The sequence below is a fragment of the Musa acuminata genome, chromosome BXJ3-8, assembly GCF_036884655.1.
Source record: "Musa acuminata AAA Group cultivar baxijiao chromosome BXJ3-8, Cavendish_Baxijiao_AAA, whole genome shotgun sequence".
In the NCBI taxonomy this organism is placed as follows: domain Eukaryota; kingdom Viridiplantae; phylum Streptophyta; class Magnoliopsida; order Zingiberales; family Musaceae; genus Musa; species Musa acuminata.
Window position 1 is genome coordinate 6447475 of NC_088356.1, and position 19015 is coordinate 6466489.

General features: G+C 44.4%; 1 protein-coding gene across 1 annotated transcript; it reads left to right on the plus strand.

Moving 5' to 3' along the window:
* Positions 1-13246: 13246 nt before the first annotated feature.
* Positions 13247-16221, plus strand: LOC103993446 (uncharacterized). Its single transcript, XM_009413521.3, has 2 exons — positions 13247-13735; positions 15838-16221. The coding sequence occupies exons 1-2, from the start codon at positions 13366-13368 to the stop codon at positions 15867-15869; spliced, it is 402 nt and encodes a 133-aa protein (XP_009411796.2). The 5' UTR covers positions 13247-13365; the 3' UTR covers positions 15870-16221.
* Positions 16222-19015: the final 2794 nt, after the last annotated feature.

A 19015-nucleotide genomic window follows, 5' to 3' on the forward strand; every position in this document is an offset into this window, starting at 1 on the left:
AAAATCCTCTATTCTGTTGAGGGAAATCCTCCCTCCTAATCTGTATAAATAGGAGAGGGACATGTTAATGCAATAAAGCTTCTTCAATAATTCTTCTTGTCTTCTATTCTTTCCAACATGGCATCAGAGCAAGGGATATGGTAAATGACAAGCTTTGATGGCCGTGGAGCCTCGCTCGTCTCACTTCCCCGTCGGACTCCCCTCTCTGTCGGCTGTATGGTCGTTTGTTGTACGGTGCGTGATGCATTCGCTGCTACCCCGGTCACTGCCTCTGGCGTCGCCATCAGGTGCGACCATAACAATGGGGCTTGTTTTGGTGCGGCCAGCTACTCACCCTCAGTAGTGGATCCCTCTCCAACCCTTGCCCGCTCCTTCCCTCTTCTTCTTCATGCGGCCTTCTTCTTCACCGGCGTCGCTTGCACCAACCCCAAGCTCAGGTTGTCCACCGCCGTAGCATCGTCTTCATCAGGCTATGATCTGTATCAATCGTAGCCCGTTGCCTCACTGTCAACTATCGATCCTCAGCTCCTGCTAAGAGCAAATCGCTACAGGTTTCTCCACCAAATCATTGCAGCTACCTCCTTTGTTGTAGCATTACTACTCCTCTGTTGCAGCTTTCTCCTATGTTGCACCTCTGTTGCAGCTTTCTCTTTTACTGCAACTCTATTGTAGCTACATCCTCTGCTGCACCTCTACTACAGCTTTCTCCTCTACTGTAGCATCGCTGTAGCTTCCTCCTTTGTTGTAGCATCACTGCAACATTGCTGTAGCTTCCTCCTCTACTGTAGCATCACTGTAACATCGATGTAGCTTCCTCCTCTGCTGCAGTTTCTTTCTCTGCTACAACATTGCTATAGCTTACTTCATTGCTGCAACTTTCTCCTCTACTGCAGTCATCGTCGTTGCAGCCGCTGCTATCACCGTCGTAGCAACAGTAACAGCAACAACAACAGCGATATGCTCTTGCCCTACTCACGAAGCCTCTCGCTCATAGACTGTTTGCTTTGCATCGATCCAAGATTGGTATCCTTGATAGGAGCACTATCTTGCAGGGGCATGATAGCAGATAAGATTTCCCCCAACTATATGAGGAAATCTCTCTACTCTGTTAAGGGTAATCCTCTATTCTGTTGAGGAAAATCCTCCCTCTTAATCAATATAAATAGGAGAGGGATATGTTAATGCATTCAAGCTTCTTCAATAATTCTTCTTATCTTCTATTCTTTCTAACAGGCTCGCCCTGCCAAAGAACCACTGGTGACCCACCTCACCTACAGACCCGATGGGCAGCCGCTTACCGCTCATGTGGACAAGGGTGTTGTGACACAGACGTCGGATTACTACTAGCGCCTGTTCAATGACCTTAGAATCTCCTCCCCCCCCCCCCCCCCACGAAATACCTTGGGACCCTTAGTCATCTCGCCTTAGGCGTTCCTCAGCGTCGCCAAGCAGGTGCAAGCCTTGGCAGAAATGATGTAGACGGTCACCCCGCTCATCCTGCAGCTCGTGTAGTTAGTGGCTCCTCCACCGTCGATCCCACCCACATTCCTCTCGGAGCCACCCAGCGTTCCCCCAACCGATATAACACCAAAAATCCCAAATCATGATGAGATTGGGATCAAGTTGGGATCAAGGAGCATATTAGAGGCCCGAGAATGGTGCTTGAGCAAAGCGCAACCACATCCCACTAGGTCGCACCACCATTTCCCGAGCCCGACACCCTATCGTCGGACTCGATCGATGACTCATTCAGGGCCCAGTTGTCTATGGTGAACCATCGCCTAGATGAGTTCCATCACGACTTCCATAAGTCATGGGGCGAGGCCAAGGAAAGCAACTCAGGAGGATCCCCTTTCACTCAAGAAATCCGGGATAAGCTCGTGCCACTCAACTTTCGACTTCCAACACTGGAGACGTATGATGGCAGTTCCGACCCAACGGAGCATGTTGCCGCATTCCGAGCTCAGATTGCACTTATGATGCCCTGATGTGTCGGGCATTCCCTACTACCTTCAGGGGACCAGCACGGGCATGGTTCAGCCGATTATAGCCAGCCTCATTTTCATCTTTCGACTAGCTTGCAACAGAGTTCGAACAGAACTTCTTAGCCAGCATGCAGCCCAAGCTTTCCATGGCCATGCTCCTCACGTTGTCCCAGAGTGATGACGAATCACTTTTGCAATTCATCGCACACTTCACCACCAAAATCCGAGGAGTCTCGAATGCTCATCCCTCCCTAATCATGCAGGCATTTCTGATAGGCTTGCGACCCTTAAGATTTTTCTAGTTGCTAATTGAGAGGCCACTCACAACTGTCCTCGAGATGCTCCAACGCATCAACCAGTACATCACTGTCGAAACCTTGATGGTAGGGAAACATGAGGACAACAAGAGGTCATAGATGGAGTAAACCCGAGGAGCAACCTTAGGGTTATCTGCGGCACAACCCTGAAGAAGGCCCAATCAGCTCGAGTCATCGCTCCTGAGACCCCCTCCTCTACTATTGAATGCTTCTCGCACCAAAATCTTTCTCTAGATTAGGGAGAATGGACTCCTGCGAGAACCCAACCCATTGAAAGCTACTCACAAAGATCAATCTAAATATTTTAAATTTCACCGAGACTACAACCACGATACGGAGGATTGTCGGGACCTCTAGAACCAGATTAAGGAGCTGATTCAAAGAGGGCATCTCGGGTGCTACCTCAAGAAGCCGAGAGAAGTGTCTCCATGCCCAAATGGCCTAATTAAGAAGCAAATTGATATCATCATCAGTGGACCAGCTTTCGAAGGCAACAGCACGATGGGACGAAAGGCCTACACCCGCAGTATGGTGGAGAAACGCTCGAGATCAGGACTCAGGCCCGAAATCACCTTCGGAACTGAAGAGGCCGAGTTCTCAAACCACAACGAAGCCCTGGTGTTCTTGATCTATATCGCTAACGTACGGGTGAAGAGAGTGATGGTCAACAATGGAAGCTTCGTCGACGTGCTATACTTTGATGTTTTCAAGAAGCTCGGCCTGACGGAAGGAGACCTCGCCCCAATGGCATCAGCACTCATGGGATTCAATGGGGATTTCATTTCTCCACTCAGGACCACTTCTCTCCCCGTTACCATTGGGGAGGAGTCGAGGACCAAGACGACGATGATCACCTTCATGGTGGTTGACCTACCTTCCACGTACAATATCATCCTCGATTGACCAACCCTCAACAAGTTGAAATCAGTTGTTTCCACCTACCATCGGGCCATGAAGTTCCTAACTTCGGCTAGGGTTGGGGTGGTCCAAAGCAATCCGAAGGAATCCAAACAATGCTACCTTACGATGGTCGCTATACCAAAGAGGCTGTGACATGAGCAACCTCCTCCGGATCCCCGGGACGACATCAAAACACCGACACACCTAGAACCAAAGGAGCAATTGATCGAAGTCCCCGTAAGAAGAAGTTGACTCAACAATGTTTTTAAAGTTGGGACGACATGCCTGAAAGCAAACCAAATCCAACTTGTCGACTTTCTGAATGAAAATGCTGATGTGTTCGCATGGTCCCCAAAAGGCATGCCCAGAATCGACCCAGAGGTCATGCAGCATCACCTCAACATCCACCCCAAGGCACGTCCTATGAAGCAAAGGCCAAGAAAATTTGCCCTAGATCGACAAAAGGCAATCAACGATGAGATAGACCGCCTGATCGACGCTGGATTCATAACCAAGGTAAAGTATCATCAGTGGTTGGCGAATGTAGTCCTTGTTAAGAAGCATAATGGAAACTGGAGAATGTGTGTCAACTACAATGATCTCAACCAGGCATGCCTCAAAGACTGCTACCCACTCTTGAGGATAGAATAACTAGTGGAGACCACTATGGGACATGAACTCCTCATGTTCATGGATGCGTTCTTGAGCTACAACCAAATTTGAATGGCACTACAAGGTCGAGAGCACATTGCTTTCGTCACAAACAAAGGGGTATATTGCTACAAAGTCAATAAGATGTTCAAGCAACAACTCGAGAGGAATATGGAAGTCTATGTCGATGACATGATTGTCAAGAGCAGGTCAGCAAGCACGCATCTGACCAACCTGGCCAAAACTTTCTGGACTCTCAAGCGATTCAATATGCACATGAACCCTTCAAAGTGCACCTTTGGGGCCAGCTCTAGCAAATTCTTTGGGTTCATCATCCATCAGAGAGGAATAGATGCCAACCCAGAAAAAGTTTGAGCTATAACAGAGATGCAACCTCCACGCTCGATCAAAGAAATACAACACCTCACTGGGAAGCTAGCAGCACTCAACTGATTCATGCCGCACTTAGGAGACAAGTGCCTCCCCTTCTTCCGAGCCTACGGCGAGATGACAACTTTGCATGGACCCCGAAGTGCGAGCAAACCTTCAGAAAGCTAAAAGCACACCTCGTTTAACTACCTCGACTCACCTTATCCAACCCGGGCGAGACCCTCAATCTTTACTTGGTAGCCTCAAGGCAAGCAGTAAGCTCGGTGTTGGTATGGGAAGATCTGGAAGCACAGCAAGTCGTCTACTACATCAGCCACATCCTTGTCGGACCCAAGGAATGATACGCCCCCCATCGAGAAGCTGGCATTGGCACTGATAAAAATGACGTAGAAGTTACGACCATACTTCCAAGCCCACACAATAATAGTGATCTCTGACTAGCCCCTACAACAAATCCTTTCTAAGTTCAATGCATCAGGTCAGATGCTCAGATAGTCGATCGAGCTTGGAAAATTGGACATCCAATACGCTCCCAGAATGACCATAAAAGCTCAAGTATTGGTTGACTTCATTTTCAAACTAACCCCCGATGAGTGTTCTATTTAACAGGAACGTACCAAGCGCACTTGGGCCCTATACGTGGATAGGTTCATAACCTCAGGAGGAGCAAGGGCTGGACTCATCCTTAGAAGTCCGGTCGAAGAGGCATATGAGCATGCACTTTGACTAGAGTTTAAAGCCACCAACAACAAAGCCAAGTATGAGGCGCTACTCTCAAGGTTGTGCCTCGCCCTGGAAGTGCATGTTCCAGACCTAAAAGCCATCAGGGACTCACAATTGGTGGTGGACCACATCAACAGAAACAACGAAGTCCGAGACTCGACCATGGTGCTATACCTAGCCAAAGTAAGATGACTCACTAGTCGTTTCGATCGTCTCTCGGTTACAACGAGACTGCGTGCCTCGAACGCACAGGCCGATGCCCTAGCCAGGTTGGCTTCTGCTTGTAGCCCAAGGAACTTCTCTAGAAAACTGAAGTCCTCCCAACCCTAACAGTGCCGACCAAGGCCATTGTCGTGACTGAAGTTACCTCGAATTCAATGGAGGAGATCCTCCGCTATAAGAGAGAAGGGACACAACCCGATGATCCGGCGGTCGCACTCGACTCAGGTGGACCCAAGCGTGGTATTGTGAAATTAATGGGAAACTACAGCGAAGAGCCTTCTCCCAACACCTCTTATTTTGCCTGGCACCGCCAGAGGTCAAGACGGTCCTCGCCGAAATCCATGAAGGCATTTGCGGGGAACATGTCGGTAGCCGAACCTTAGCTTTCAAAATTCTTAGGCAAGGATACTACTAGCCAACCATGCACTGAGACACCCTATCATACGTGCAATAGTGCTAATAATGCCAGAAGCATGCTCGGATACAACATCAGCCTGCAGTCCCTCTCACCCCGATAGACACAACTTGGCCTTTCACCCAATGGGGGCTTGACCTCCTCAGGCCCTTTCCCCTTGCATGGAGGCAGTGAAGATTCCTCATTGTTGGCATCAACTACTTCACAAAATGGATCGAGGCTGAGCCAGTAGCATCTATCATGGAAAGACAAGTCAAGGGATTCGTTTGGAAGAACATCATCACCCAGTTCGGGATCCCGAGGGCCATCAACATCGACAATGAAGCCCAATTTAACAACACAAAATTCAAAGCCTATTGTTGGTCCTATGGAATACAATTAAAGTTTAGCTCGGTCACACACCCCCCAGACCAATGGCCAGGCCGAAGTTTCCAACCGAGCTATTTTGGAGGGCTTAAAGAATTTTGTGTCAATGAGCTCCCGATCATTCTATGGGCATCTCGGACCACCCCAAGATCGTCTTGGGTGAATCCTCATTCAGTTTGGCATATGGGACCGAGGTAGTCCTTCCACCCGAGATGGTGTTCTCAACCTTGCGTACCAAGAATTTCGAGGAAGGCACCTCAGAGGAAGGCCTCCGGGCTAACCTCCACCTCCTTGAAGAAAGAAGAGCTGAGGTGCACTTATGCATCTTGGTATACAAAAGGACCACGACCCAACTCTATAACCGCATAGTCCGCTGGCATCAAATCAAAGCTAGAGACCTCATCCTACGGAAGGCCAAAGTAAGTGACCTGACCCGAGCTGGCGGAAAACTTACCCCAAACTGTGAAGGATCCTATTAGGTTAATGATGTGGTCCGAGAGGGAACTTACCATCTCGAGACCATAGAAGGAAGCCCTCTATCGAGGACATGGAACGCTTCAAATCTTAAAAAAATTTACTCTTAGATATTGCAAGAGCACGTCGGAATGTAAAGCATATTTCTTATTAGACAAAAGGTATGTACATTACGAATGGTCAGGGCATTACAACTCAAAACCCAACCCAACCGGAACCAAAAAGAAAAAAAAAAAGGAAAAACTACACTACCCCTCGATTCAAGGGGACCGGAAGGTTGTCATCAAAAGGGACCTCATCTGGCATCTCGACACTCTGGTCCTCGGGTAGGTCAATAAAGGGGTCGGACTCCACCTCCAGGTCCAGGTACTTCACCTAGAAGCAAGCAAAGGTGACTTGGTACCCGAACTCATACATCACTTGTCCTGACCTCTGCAAACCGAGCTCGAATCCGAGGAACTTCTTGTATTCAGCAATCACCTCTTTTACTCTTCCAGGCGCCCCTTGGTGCTCCTTGTTCAAAGCCTCCTCCATAGTCTAGGAGGTAGATCGCGCAGCCTCAACATCCCAAGAAAGGGTTAGTAGCTCATTGTCCAACGCCTGGACTCACCCCCGACTCTCCTTCAGTTGGCGCTATGAGTTGCCTAACTCGGCCTTCAACCATTTGATCTCAGCTTCCAGATCCGCTGCGTGCTGTTCGGCTGCCGCCACAATCATCTGACTAGGCCCGCTTTTCAGCTCCTCAACCTCCCGACGAAGGCCCGAGTTCATTTCGCCCAAGCACTTGATCACTCTACCAGCATCGTAGACATGGTCAATCAGGGTCGTGGTGTAATGCTAGCCCTACATAAAAGTTGTTGTCAGAACTAGTATTCGGGTCGGCAATAAAAGGGAGAAATACTGAACTTATCCATATAAGAGACTTGGTCGCCCGATCCATCAATACCATGGAGGGTGTGTTAGGATCAAGAGCGACACTAAGAGGAGGGTGAATTAGTGCAACGGAAAAGTCATCGATTTTGTAAGATATTTGTGAATTGAAAACCAATTTCGAAAAAAGCTTGACTTTAGAGTAAATGAACTAGCAATTAACTTAGAAAGTAATAGCAGTAATAAAAAGTAGAATGGAAATGAGCATACCGAAATTTATAGTGGTTCGGTCGTTGTGACCCACATCCACTTATAATTCCTCCTCCGTCGAGATCACCGACATCGACTAATTATCTTCCTTCAATGGGCGAAGACAAACCACCCTTTTACAGCTCTCTTCTCCTTTTCACGGGTTTAGGAGACAACCCTTACAAGTCTCATACCTCTCTTGAATGATCACAACACTAGAAAGGGAGGATGACTTTTTACAATTTTACAATATTTTCACACCTCAAGACTTCAAAATTTTGTTCACACTTTCGTGTCCTTTCATACAAAAAAGGGTGGGGTATTTATAGGCCCCAATGGCTTTAGAATTGGAGCTAAAATGTATTATATCCTCGGATTTCGAGGTACTGGCGGTACTACCACCATTATTGGGCGGTACCATTGCTACTATTGGGTGATACCACCGCTTGTAAACCGACACTAGGTGGTACGATCGCTTAGTCTAGGCAATACCACCACCTAACAGAGCTTGAAGATCAAGCTCTAGCGGTACCATTGCCTGACAGCATTAACTGCCGGCGGTATCACCGCTCAGACCACTTGGGAGATTGAGTCCCAAGCGGTGCCACCGTTAGCCGTGACTTCAGGCGTTGAATGGATTGTTCAACCAGCCCAATTCAGCCCTATTAAGGGCCTAGTTGGCCCCTAACTGAGTTAGTAGGATTACCTCCCAATCCTAACTCAACTTATGGTCTAACTATGATAATTAAGATATTTAAACAAGCAATCTCTGTCCAGTATGTCAATTATTCTCTCAGCGAAGTTCCGACGAACTTCTCGGCAAACTTCCGATGAACTCTCGACGAACTCTCAGCGAACTCCCGACGAACTCTCGGCGAACTTCTGACAAACTCTCAGCGAGCTCCCGATGAACTCTCGGTGAGCTTTCAGCATATCGTCCGAATCTTCGATGTATTGTCTGATCTTTGACTCTGACCCAATATCTACTTTATATCTTACTGCTATCATAGTTAATCATGCACACTTATCTCAATAAATAGATTAGATCAAATAATTTACCAATTTATTTCATCATCAAAATCTGAGATTCAACAGGGTGAACAATACAGCTATTTCGCTAACACCAGGTGGAGTAGCCCCTAGGAGAACTCTTGGGTCGTCGATCCATTAGCCCAGATATGGCTGTCTACCTTAAGGGTCAGCCACCGCGTTCCATAGGGGGGCCCCGACTCCTCCTCCACAAGGTCGTCCATGCTGAGTGCTTGGAAGGGCTCACCCTTAGAGCAGGCCCGGATGTGACACAAGTCTCGCATCGACTTCGAGCACGTTATCGACCTTCCTGAAGGACCGTCACCAGAAGACCCAACGCACCCCTTCTCTCGCACACTCGTCGAGCCCTCACCTTAGGAGACGTCGCCTGACTCGCACATTCCCCGAGCCTCCTTGCAGGTTGCCATGCCCTCGGACACCTTTTGGGTTCCCACCTTGGCCTTCTTCTTCGGTTGACTTGCCTTTGGCTCCTTGGGCAACCATGACTTGCGTGCTGGCGTATTCTTCCTCGAAGGAACTCCAGGGTCGGACCCCTCGTGCTCCCGAGACGACTGCACCATGGCCGAAAGGGTGAGGCAACCCCTTCAACGACTTGTGGTTCACCATTTTTGCGAACAACGAGTCGATTAGTAAAACACACCAAGAATAAAAAAAAAATGCTCCAAGGCACAAATCTGACCGCACCCCTAGGGGCTAGGCTTAGTCTCGCTTCGACCAGCCACTCCTCGGTCATTCCCCTAATTACCCGAGAGGAAGACAAGATCTCCCTTAAATGCTCAACGCGCTTAGTCTCTTCATAAGAAAGGAATGGGGGAATGTTGTTGATGGCTCAAGAGGTCCATCCGATGCAAAACCCCCATCCCCGACTACAACTTACAAAAAAAGTGACGGGCTTTCCACCCCTTGTTGTTGGAGGGTGCGCCACTAATCTTAAAGCCACCTCAGGCGGTCAAGTAATACCCGCCTCGCCCCTTGCATAGGTGAAAACAGGATAAGTGTCTAGGTCAGCTCAATCTCCGCCCCCCGGCACTCCCCGAGGAAAGCCACCAAGTAGTGCCAAGAGTTCGGAGCCATCTAGGATGACAAAGTTCCCCACTAGAGAAGGCACTCTTCGATGATTGGATGCAAGGGGAACCATAGCCTTGCCTCAAGAGCATTTGTGGTTAGCCCGAACCCATTAGGAAACAGGTCATAAGGGCACAGATCGGGACATGGAGCATGGAGCTTGTAGTTCTTTAGGATACTATAGCTATCCTGAATCGGACCTAAGAGTTCCTCAGTCACCACCGAGTCAATGTCGTGCCACAATCTCATCACTTGGAGGGCCGCAAAGGCATTTGAATCCATCGGGGGCATACCACCCGAGGATGAACTAACAACCTATATCCTAGAACTCTCGAAGGTCGACTTGTTGGCCTCGGGAGCTGACCGACTCGTGGAAGAGGAGAAAGACGAGGAAGACAAAGACATCCTGACCTTGAGGCTAAGAGAAATGATCTGAGGCATGGAGCAGGAGAATAAAGACTGAATGATGCCATGCCACTGCACAGGAAGGGGAAACTCATCGCCACAAGGCGACATTTGGGCTCCCCGAGGTGAGAAATGATAGCAGCATTTAATCTGGCATAACTCCTCATATTCGCTAGTCCCTAATTTCTCGTCATAACCCGCATAATGTTTGGAGCTTCCCGTCGAAACCCACATAATGTCTGGAGTTTCCGGGGTTTCCCATAGAAACCCGCATGTCATCAAGAATTTCCTGCCAAAACACATGGCATGACGTGTTACGAAGAGTTTCCTACTAAGCTTCGACCTTCTCCTAATGTCATGTGGGGTACCTTAACCAACCAGTCTAGCCTGTGCCTGAGTTGAGTAGCTCGGCCAACAAGACCAGTCTTTGCCCAAGTTGTGCAACTCAGCCAATTGACGCTCGAGTAGCACCTTGGCGAACCAGTCCAACCTATGCTCGAGTTGAGTAGCTCGGCCAACAGGATTAGTCTTTGCCCGAGTCGTGCAGCTTGGCCAGTTGATGCTCGAGCAACACCTCGGCGAAGCTATGCCTAAGTAGAGCAACTCAGCCAACAGGATCAGTCCTTGCCCAAGTCACATAGCTCGGCCAGTTGTCACTCGAGCAGCACCTTAGCGAACCAATCCAACCTATGCCCGAGTTGAGTAGCTCGGCCAATAGGACTAGTCCTTGCCCGAATCACGTAGCTCAGCTAGTTGATGCTCGAGCAGCACCTCGACGAACCAGTCCAACCTGTGCCTGAGTTGAGTAGCTCGATCAATAGATTAGTCTTTGCCTGAGTCGTGCAGCTCAACTAGTTGACGCTCAAGCAGCACCTCGGCCAACCAGTCCAACCTGTGCTCGAGTCGAGTAGCTTGGCCAACAGGACCAGTCTTTGCTTGAGTCACATAGCTCAGCCAGTTAATGCTCGAGCAGCACCTCAGTGAACCAGTCCAACCTATGCCCGAGTTGAGTAGCTCGGTCAATAGGACCAGTCCTTGCCATAATTGTGCAGCTCGACCAATTGTCACTCGAGCAGCACCTCGGCGAACCAATCCAACCTATGCCCAGGTTGAGTAGCTCAACCAATAGGACCAGTCTTTGCCTGAGTCGTGTAGCTTGGCTAGTTGACACTTGAGCAGCACCTCGACCAATCGATCCAACCTGTGCTCGAGTCGAATAACTCGGCCAACAGGACCAGTCTTTGCCCAAGTCGCGTAGCTCGTCTAGTTGACGCTCAAGCAGCACCTCGGCGAACCAGTCTAACCTATGCTCGAGTTGAGTAGCTCGACCAATAGGACTAGTCTTTGCTCGAGTCGTGCAACTTAGCCAATTGACGCTCAAGCAACACCTCAGTGAACTAGTCCAACATGTGCCCGAGTTGAGTAGCTCAACCAACAGGACCAGTCCTTCCCCGAGTCACGCAACTTGGCCAATTGTCACTCGAGCAGCACCTCAATGAACCAATCCAACCTATGCCCAAGTTGAGTAACTTGGCAAACAGGACCAGTCCTTGTCCGAGTTGTGTAGCTCGGCCAGTTGTCACTCGCGCAGCACCTCGACGAACCAATCTAGCTAGTGCCCGAGTTGAGTAGCTCGACCAACAGGTCGGTGTTTGCTCGAGTCGTGCAGCTTGGTCGATTGTTGCTCGAGCAGCGTCTTGACGAACCAACCATGCCCCTATTCCCCCATGAGGATCCTAGAGCATGCCTCGTTGGGGGGGAGAAGTGAAAGGGCATATTGTGGATCTCGCCATATGGACACAGTTGGCAACCAATCAGCAGAAACATGGAACCATGGGATGAAGATAGAGTGCCACATTAGACGTGCCACCACGAACTCGGGAAGACGACCACTCCCCTCCCGCATCATCTCGAGCTGCATGAGCTAGCGTCGTGTCGACAAGGGTCACTCCAAAAAGCTTGGGACGACACCGCGTGGCATTGTTCCACATATATCAATCTACGGTCGTCTGAAGGTACGAACTCATCGCCCGAAGAGTCAATCGCCACATGCAGATCGCGTAAGGCCGAACCTCGGGCGCTAGGATAAAAACCCTCAGCCAGCATCTAGCAAGGGGGGCGAACTTTCTACAATAGTTCCACTCAATATTGACTTAATCTTTAGAGAGGCCTAAGTCGAGAAACTCCTCTTGATCTAGACTAGTTTGCAGGAACCTGACAGTGATGAAGCAAAACGTGCCCATTGAAGAGGCGCATCCAAACCGATCCCGAGCTCAACCCGACTCAATGAAGGTCTGATCACTGGGATGATCCTAGACATCGACAATTGAACCAAGTCATGTTGGCTCCTCGATCATAGAGGTTCACAAACAATGAATACACAGTATTTTGAATCTCTAAATAACATCTAACTTTAAGCTATTAGTTTTCCTTTTTTTCATATATAGTAAATAGTTAAATCAGAATTTCAATGAAATTCATTCGGACTCACCATGTTGATCACCCAAATTTGCATTTATTTTATATTAAGTTGATTTCGAAATTTTGTCGGCTTTTCTTGATTTTGGTCTATTTAGTTTGGTTGATTTATTGCAAACATGTGAATTGAAGTCCCAACAATTGAGATCTCATTTTTTTTTTAACTTCATTTCATAAAGATGTCTCTGTTGAGCCATTCAGGTTGATTAATATATTATTATAGAAAAATAATAATTCTCATATTTGAATTCACGTGTGAACTTGATGTAGGAAATGTATTCCATACAAGAAAACAAAGACACTAATAGTAATTCACTCAACCTCCCAATAGTAGACTGAGGCAATGCCCATTTGGTAACTCTCACCAGGTTCCCACATTCCCGTCCAACCACCTCGCTCTGGGTACGCGAAAGCACGATTGGTCGGTCCCACCCGGGTCCCATGCGTCATCACGTCCGCAGAAGGTTGTCAAACGGGTACGGCATGTTTCTCCTGTTCGGAAAGCAAAACAAACACGTATTATCCACAAGGCAACACACTCGTCAACTCACAAATTTACCGTGCGATCGATGGGTCGGACCCACACCAACACAAAAGACGGTCCTCGAGTTAGCCACCTCACGCGCGTATAAAACGGAAAAGAAACGGGACATTCGCTCCCCTCCCCTCCCATTCGATTTATTCTTAATTCTAATTTGTGTACGGCCTCATCCGACTCACCAACCTTATATACTCCCAGTGGTCTCCCCCTCGGTCCTCCCACCCGCTGGTCTCTTTCTTGCTGCCTTTAAGGGTCCGTGTCGAGATGCGTGCTTCTGAGTCCGATATGCGTGACGGCTACCAGCAATCCCGGCTACTCTACGAGCTCTGCGCCCTCCTCCTCGCCGCCCTTCCCCTCTCCCCGGCCGCTCCGGAGGCCGGCGTGCCGGCTCCTGGGTCCCGCGCCGCGAGGCGAGCCCAGGTGTCGCCGGCGGGGTTCGTGGCGTTCCTCCTCGGGGCGTCGCTGGCGATGATTCTTTGTGGGTCCGTGACTTTCTTGATCGGGTTCTTGTTGATGCCCTTGGTGATCGGTTTCTTGATGCTACTATATGTCGTGGGCATCTTCTCCAATTTGTCCGGCTTGTGGAGGGCGATCCATTGTCCGAGATCCTCCTCGAGCCCTAAGGAAGTATCAGGTACAGATCCATTTCTGCCGTTATTTGTTTTTATTATTTATTTACTTAATTATTTACCTCTTCCTTTATCTATTATCGATTGACTTTTCTCTTCGGTTGGATGTTCGAATTTCTTCAGGTTGTATGTGTCCTATTATTTGTTGTACTGATGATTAATTGCGTCTTAAATTGGAATTGTTCTGATAATTAGTTAATTTCTTCATAACACACTCATTGGGGATCAAAACACCCTTACTTCCAGTTGTAGTTTAGAACTCTTTGGAATTTGTTTGTTGAGAATTATGTGCTATCTTCTGGGGTAGTGATTTAGTATCTATTCTTCCTTAAGAACTCGAGCTTGTGGATTTTGCTATACTAGGCATTCATGATCCACATATGGATGTGTTGTCGGATAAGCTCCTCTGTCATCAAATATGATCTATGACAAGATATATTGTAAGCAATTGGAACAAAGAAATAATTTTCTGGATTTAGTAGTTGTTGAATAGAGAAAAGAAGATATTAGTTGAGATGAACAAAGAAAAAAGATAAATATAATATTCACTTTAGCTCCACAGATCTCACACATGCACGATGAAATCATACAAAAAATAAATCTTTAATTCATTCAATCATTGTGTTCTTTTTTAGTTACAATCTTTTTCTCTTTTTATATACTCAAATAAAAAAATATAAATATGTACATCGAAAATATGCAATTAAGAAATTTATATCAAGGCAAACAATAATTAATTCTTTCCTTGAGAAGATAAATGTTATATCTGTGTTGACTAATAAACTTCCTTTTTAACGATATAGCTGATTTATAGACTTCCATTTTTATAGAATGATGAAACTTTCTTATATAAACAAAAACTTCACCAAAATCAAATTATGATTTCTTCTACTCATCGACTTCTATTTCTTTGTCTTGTGCAATCCTTGTAACTAATGTAGCAATATGGAAGATGTAGTCATTAATGACAATTACAAAATATTTCTTGTCTAATGTACTTTATTTTAAAAAAAATTAAATGGTCGTGCATGAGAATGTCATTATGATGATCACCCTATGGTGATCTCGTTGAAGAGATTTACATGTAACAAACTAGAGACCCTATAAAGGACGAGTATAAAAGTGCTGAGCAGTGGTGAAATCACTTCATGACCCAGAAAATCACCTAAATATCGGCGTGAAATGTCAATAGAAGAATCTTAGTTCAATAGTATAAGGGGGATGAAGATGAGAAACATGGCAATATTCAATCTATCTTATTTTATGCTTTTATAGGAATCAAGATTTATCATTGTAATTGGTCTTAGTGAGACAGATGTTATTTTAGAAAGGTTTTGGGAGACTAATGTGATTTGGTCATAGAGGTGATTATAACTCCCATAGGGATAGAATTAAACAAATAACTTCTTGTGCATTGGAACTCATCCCTATGGACCCAAATCCATTAGTACTCATTGTAGTCCATGAGGCTGAGGTCGTAGTAAAAGTGTTTGTTTAATTACAATTTTTTTGGTCATTTTCTAATGTATTGTTGGTTTTCTGAAGCTTTGGATCTTATATTTGAATGTTCACCCTTTGCTATCAGCATCAATATGGGGCCCATCATATTGTTATGCCAATTTTTTTTAGGGAAAAAGAAAAGAAGTTTTGTAATTTTAGATTAGATGAATATGTTAGTTGAGAATAAGTTTTAAACACCGGTCTGACCAGGATTGGTTTTGGACGATGTGGCTCATTAATGATTGGCGTCCAAACACCACTTGATCACACATAGTAGTGTTTGAATTGTCATATTTAGGAGATGAGGCATGGATCACTAGAGAAAATGACCAAATAGTTATTAATTGTTCTAGAGGTGCATCTTTTATGATCTTATGGTATACCTGTGGATTGCCCAAGTCACATTTGAAAGCTTGCAATTTCGTAGCCTGATCCAAGAAAGAGTCGAATCTTGTTTCTTTATCAATGTTCTTCTCATATAAATACGATTCATTTTAATGATTTGCAATCATGTTTCTTTATCAATGTGCAGTGACAAGGATAAAGCGTATCATTCTGGAATTTCCTCACTGTAATATATTTGTGACAGACTTTTCTTTTTTGGCAGATCCTCTCTTTTCCAAGCTTCCGACTATTTGAACAGTGTGTGGAAACAGATTACATCTCCTGTAGTTGTTTGCCAGATGCGGCAAGTTTTTGCTGGCCAAGAATACCACTCGAAATCAATTCTAGAATTTGCTCATCGGGCCAGCTTACTGTCCCTTCTCCCCCCCCCCCCCCCCCCCCCCCCCCCCGCCCTTCAATACCGTGGATCTGTATTGGTCTTTACACTCCACCCGTTCTGTAAAGATGGCAAGAAACCATATGCGATGGTTTTGTCCTGTTCATGTGTCTTGCTCAGCATTTATTGAGCAGATTACATGTACCGACTATCTCATGTTTTAGTAAGGTCATCATCTCAATTGCTGAACCCGAACGAAAAGTTTTAAGAGGTTCCGGATGAGATGCCACTACTATCTATATCTCTGTGATAACATGAGAAGGTGCCAACGAGCGGAAGACATGGCACATAAGACGCTCTCAGATAATGGGAAATTTGTTGGCTCTTCCAATAATTTGGTGAGGCAAGTCACTCTGATGCTTTTCATTTTCTTGCAAAACAATTTGGTGACAGAAATGGTATCGACTTTGGAAGTTCCGTCACTTGTCAATTGGTTGCCATACATACGTACCCCTTTCAGAGACCGGATGGTGTATATTTCTCACATATATTCCGCCCCTTGACACTCATTCACCAAGCAAACTTTGGTTAATCACAAGTAACTATAACTATCTTGGCTATAATATTCCCTAATATTCTACCAATCATAACGAGTTCTCGATTATCTTAATTTTGTTTAAAAATTTCAACTATTGGTCAAATGGATTTTGTAGGGATATGTGTAATTTTAGAGTGGTTCTTGACTTAAAATACTTGTGAAGAGACAAAGAAGAATCTTATTAGCACTGAATCATATTAGTTTCTTAGGTTGAGGACCTTTAAAACGCTCTATCTATAGCTGAGGACAATGAAATGCGACTTCCTGTCCACTAGCGAAAACCAAGTCCTACTCTTCTCCATGAGTGCAGCACTAGAAGAAGCCTTTTAGACCCACCACAATAAGCCCTCCACGTTCTTACTAGCTTTTTGCAAGCCTTATCCTAATCTCACAAAGCTGAACATTTCGCTGTTCCACATACGACTCAGCCTGTGGATGAAACCAATCCCTCAGGTTTCAAACTGTAAAATATATTGGAGTTGCTGGCATGATCTCCAGAGAAAGCTCCTCTCACTCACATCTTTCTTCCTCCCCTAGTGCTTATGAGCACGAGCATTTCTGCAAACACATTTATAAGCCCTCATGCCAAAGTAAATCCAGGCATTTCTACTCAGGTAATAAATTCTAAAAAGTGAGACGCTGTCAAGTAAAAGTTCATAAACGAAGGCTTTTCAGGTTAAATCGATTTTGTCCTTCGACGTGAAGTTGACATGCAGCTGAATACAATTGGTTGCTGACACTGATCTTCTATATTAAGCTTAGCCATTTGGATTTTTGTGGAGTGAAGCTGGTGGAGAAGTCCTTCCAAAGTTGTGGAGGAATACAAACCCACATTCGAATATTGTTGCCAAAAAAAGGATCTCAAATAACCCATGGCCATTGTCTAATAATCATATAAAATCATTTCAATCATATTTTATTAAAGTAATATAAGTCTTTAATAAAATAAAGTAACTAAGCAGTGATAAGATTTTTTTAATCCCGGAATATTAATTTGTTTCATACTTAAGCCCTGATTTTCACTATTTTAACAAAATTCTAGTCAAAGTATCAAAATCAATAAAATTTCATGAAAACTCAGATTAAATTTGCAAGTTCTGAAATATATAACATGGAAAATAATTATAATTTTTTTAAAATTATTTTAAATTTATTGTAGGAAGTATTTTTTATAGGACAATGATAAATTGGATTTTTGTCGAACTAAGAAATTTTCGTGATCGTATCTTTCAAAATTATAATTCAAGGATTAGGTGTTGAATTTTCAGTGGAAGTGAGAGTAAATCTTTTACAAGATTTTAGAAAAAATTTCTAGGCAGACACTCTTCCACTTAATAATAATAATAATAATAATAATAATAATAATAATAATAATAATAATTCTTTGTGATGCATAGAAACAAAAGTAAAATTGTTATAGTCAAATAAAAAATAAAATTAAACTAAATATGTAAGATTATTCGATAAGAATAAATCTATTATCGTAAAAAAAAAAACTTTTTGTTATATTTGAATGACTATCAAATCTCACTCGTTAGAGGTTCATTTTTTCATATTTAGAATTTTAAGACGAACATTGTTCCAATTAATAATAGAGTAGATAATAAACGTGCAAAATGCTATATACGTGCTTTAAAACCTCTTCTGAATTTGCACATGAAATAGGAGCATTTTGTGGAGATAATATTCCATTTCTGTAGGAAACAAAATTCAATTGGATTAGACTCAATCAGTTCTGATCGAACAACCAAAAAAGAATAAATTATAAGACTCTAATTGATTATCTAGATAATTATAAATATTATATATATATATATATATAAATAATTATACGAACTGCTGTCAAATCATGTTAACTATAAGGAGTTTTCTTGAATTCTCAGTCAAATATTGAGATCTCTATATAAAGTTAAAAAAAATAATTTCATAAGATTAAAAATTAAAAAATTATTGAAATAACGAGATTAAATATTTTACCAGTATAAAATTTTAAAGATTTCAATATAATTTTAAAAAAATAAAAATTAAGATACTAAAAATAATTAATTATAAAAAAATCTATAATTAACCCGAGGAATGATTAATTATATTGAGGCTCACAGTTTTCCTGTTTCATGAGGCTCAGATTTCTGCATGCATTGACTTCTGCTGATGAATAATGATCCTTTCTCCATGTTTATTGTGTTTATTATGATAGATATTTTGTCCATGATAATTAATTATATCTTGTTGCCAGCTTTTTCTTGTACCTCTTCATGAGGCTGAGATCAATACTCGGCTTCTCGACGAATATGTATCATTCATAATATTGGGTATATTTTTGTCGGTAACTCCTCTTTCCTCTCTCATGAAGTCGACACTCCTGCATGAATCACATTCCACCGAGAGAAACAAAGTCTAACGGACTGTAGACCACACATGTCGATCATTAACGTGTAATGTATGATGATTTGTGTAGGAAAGATT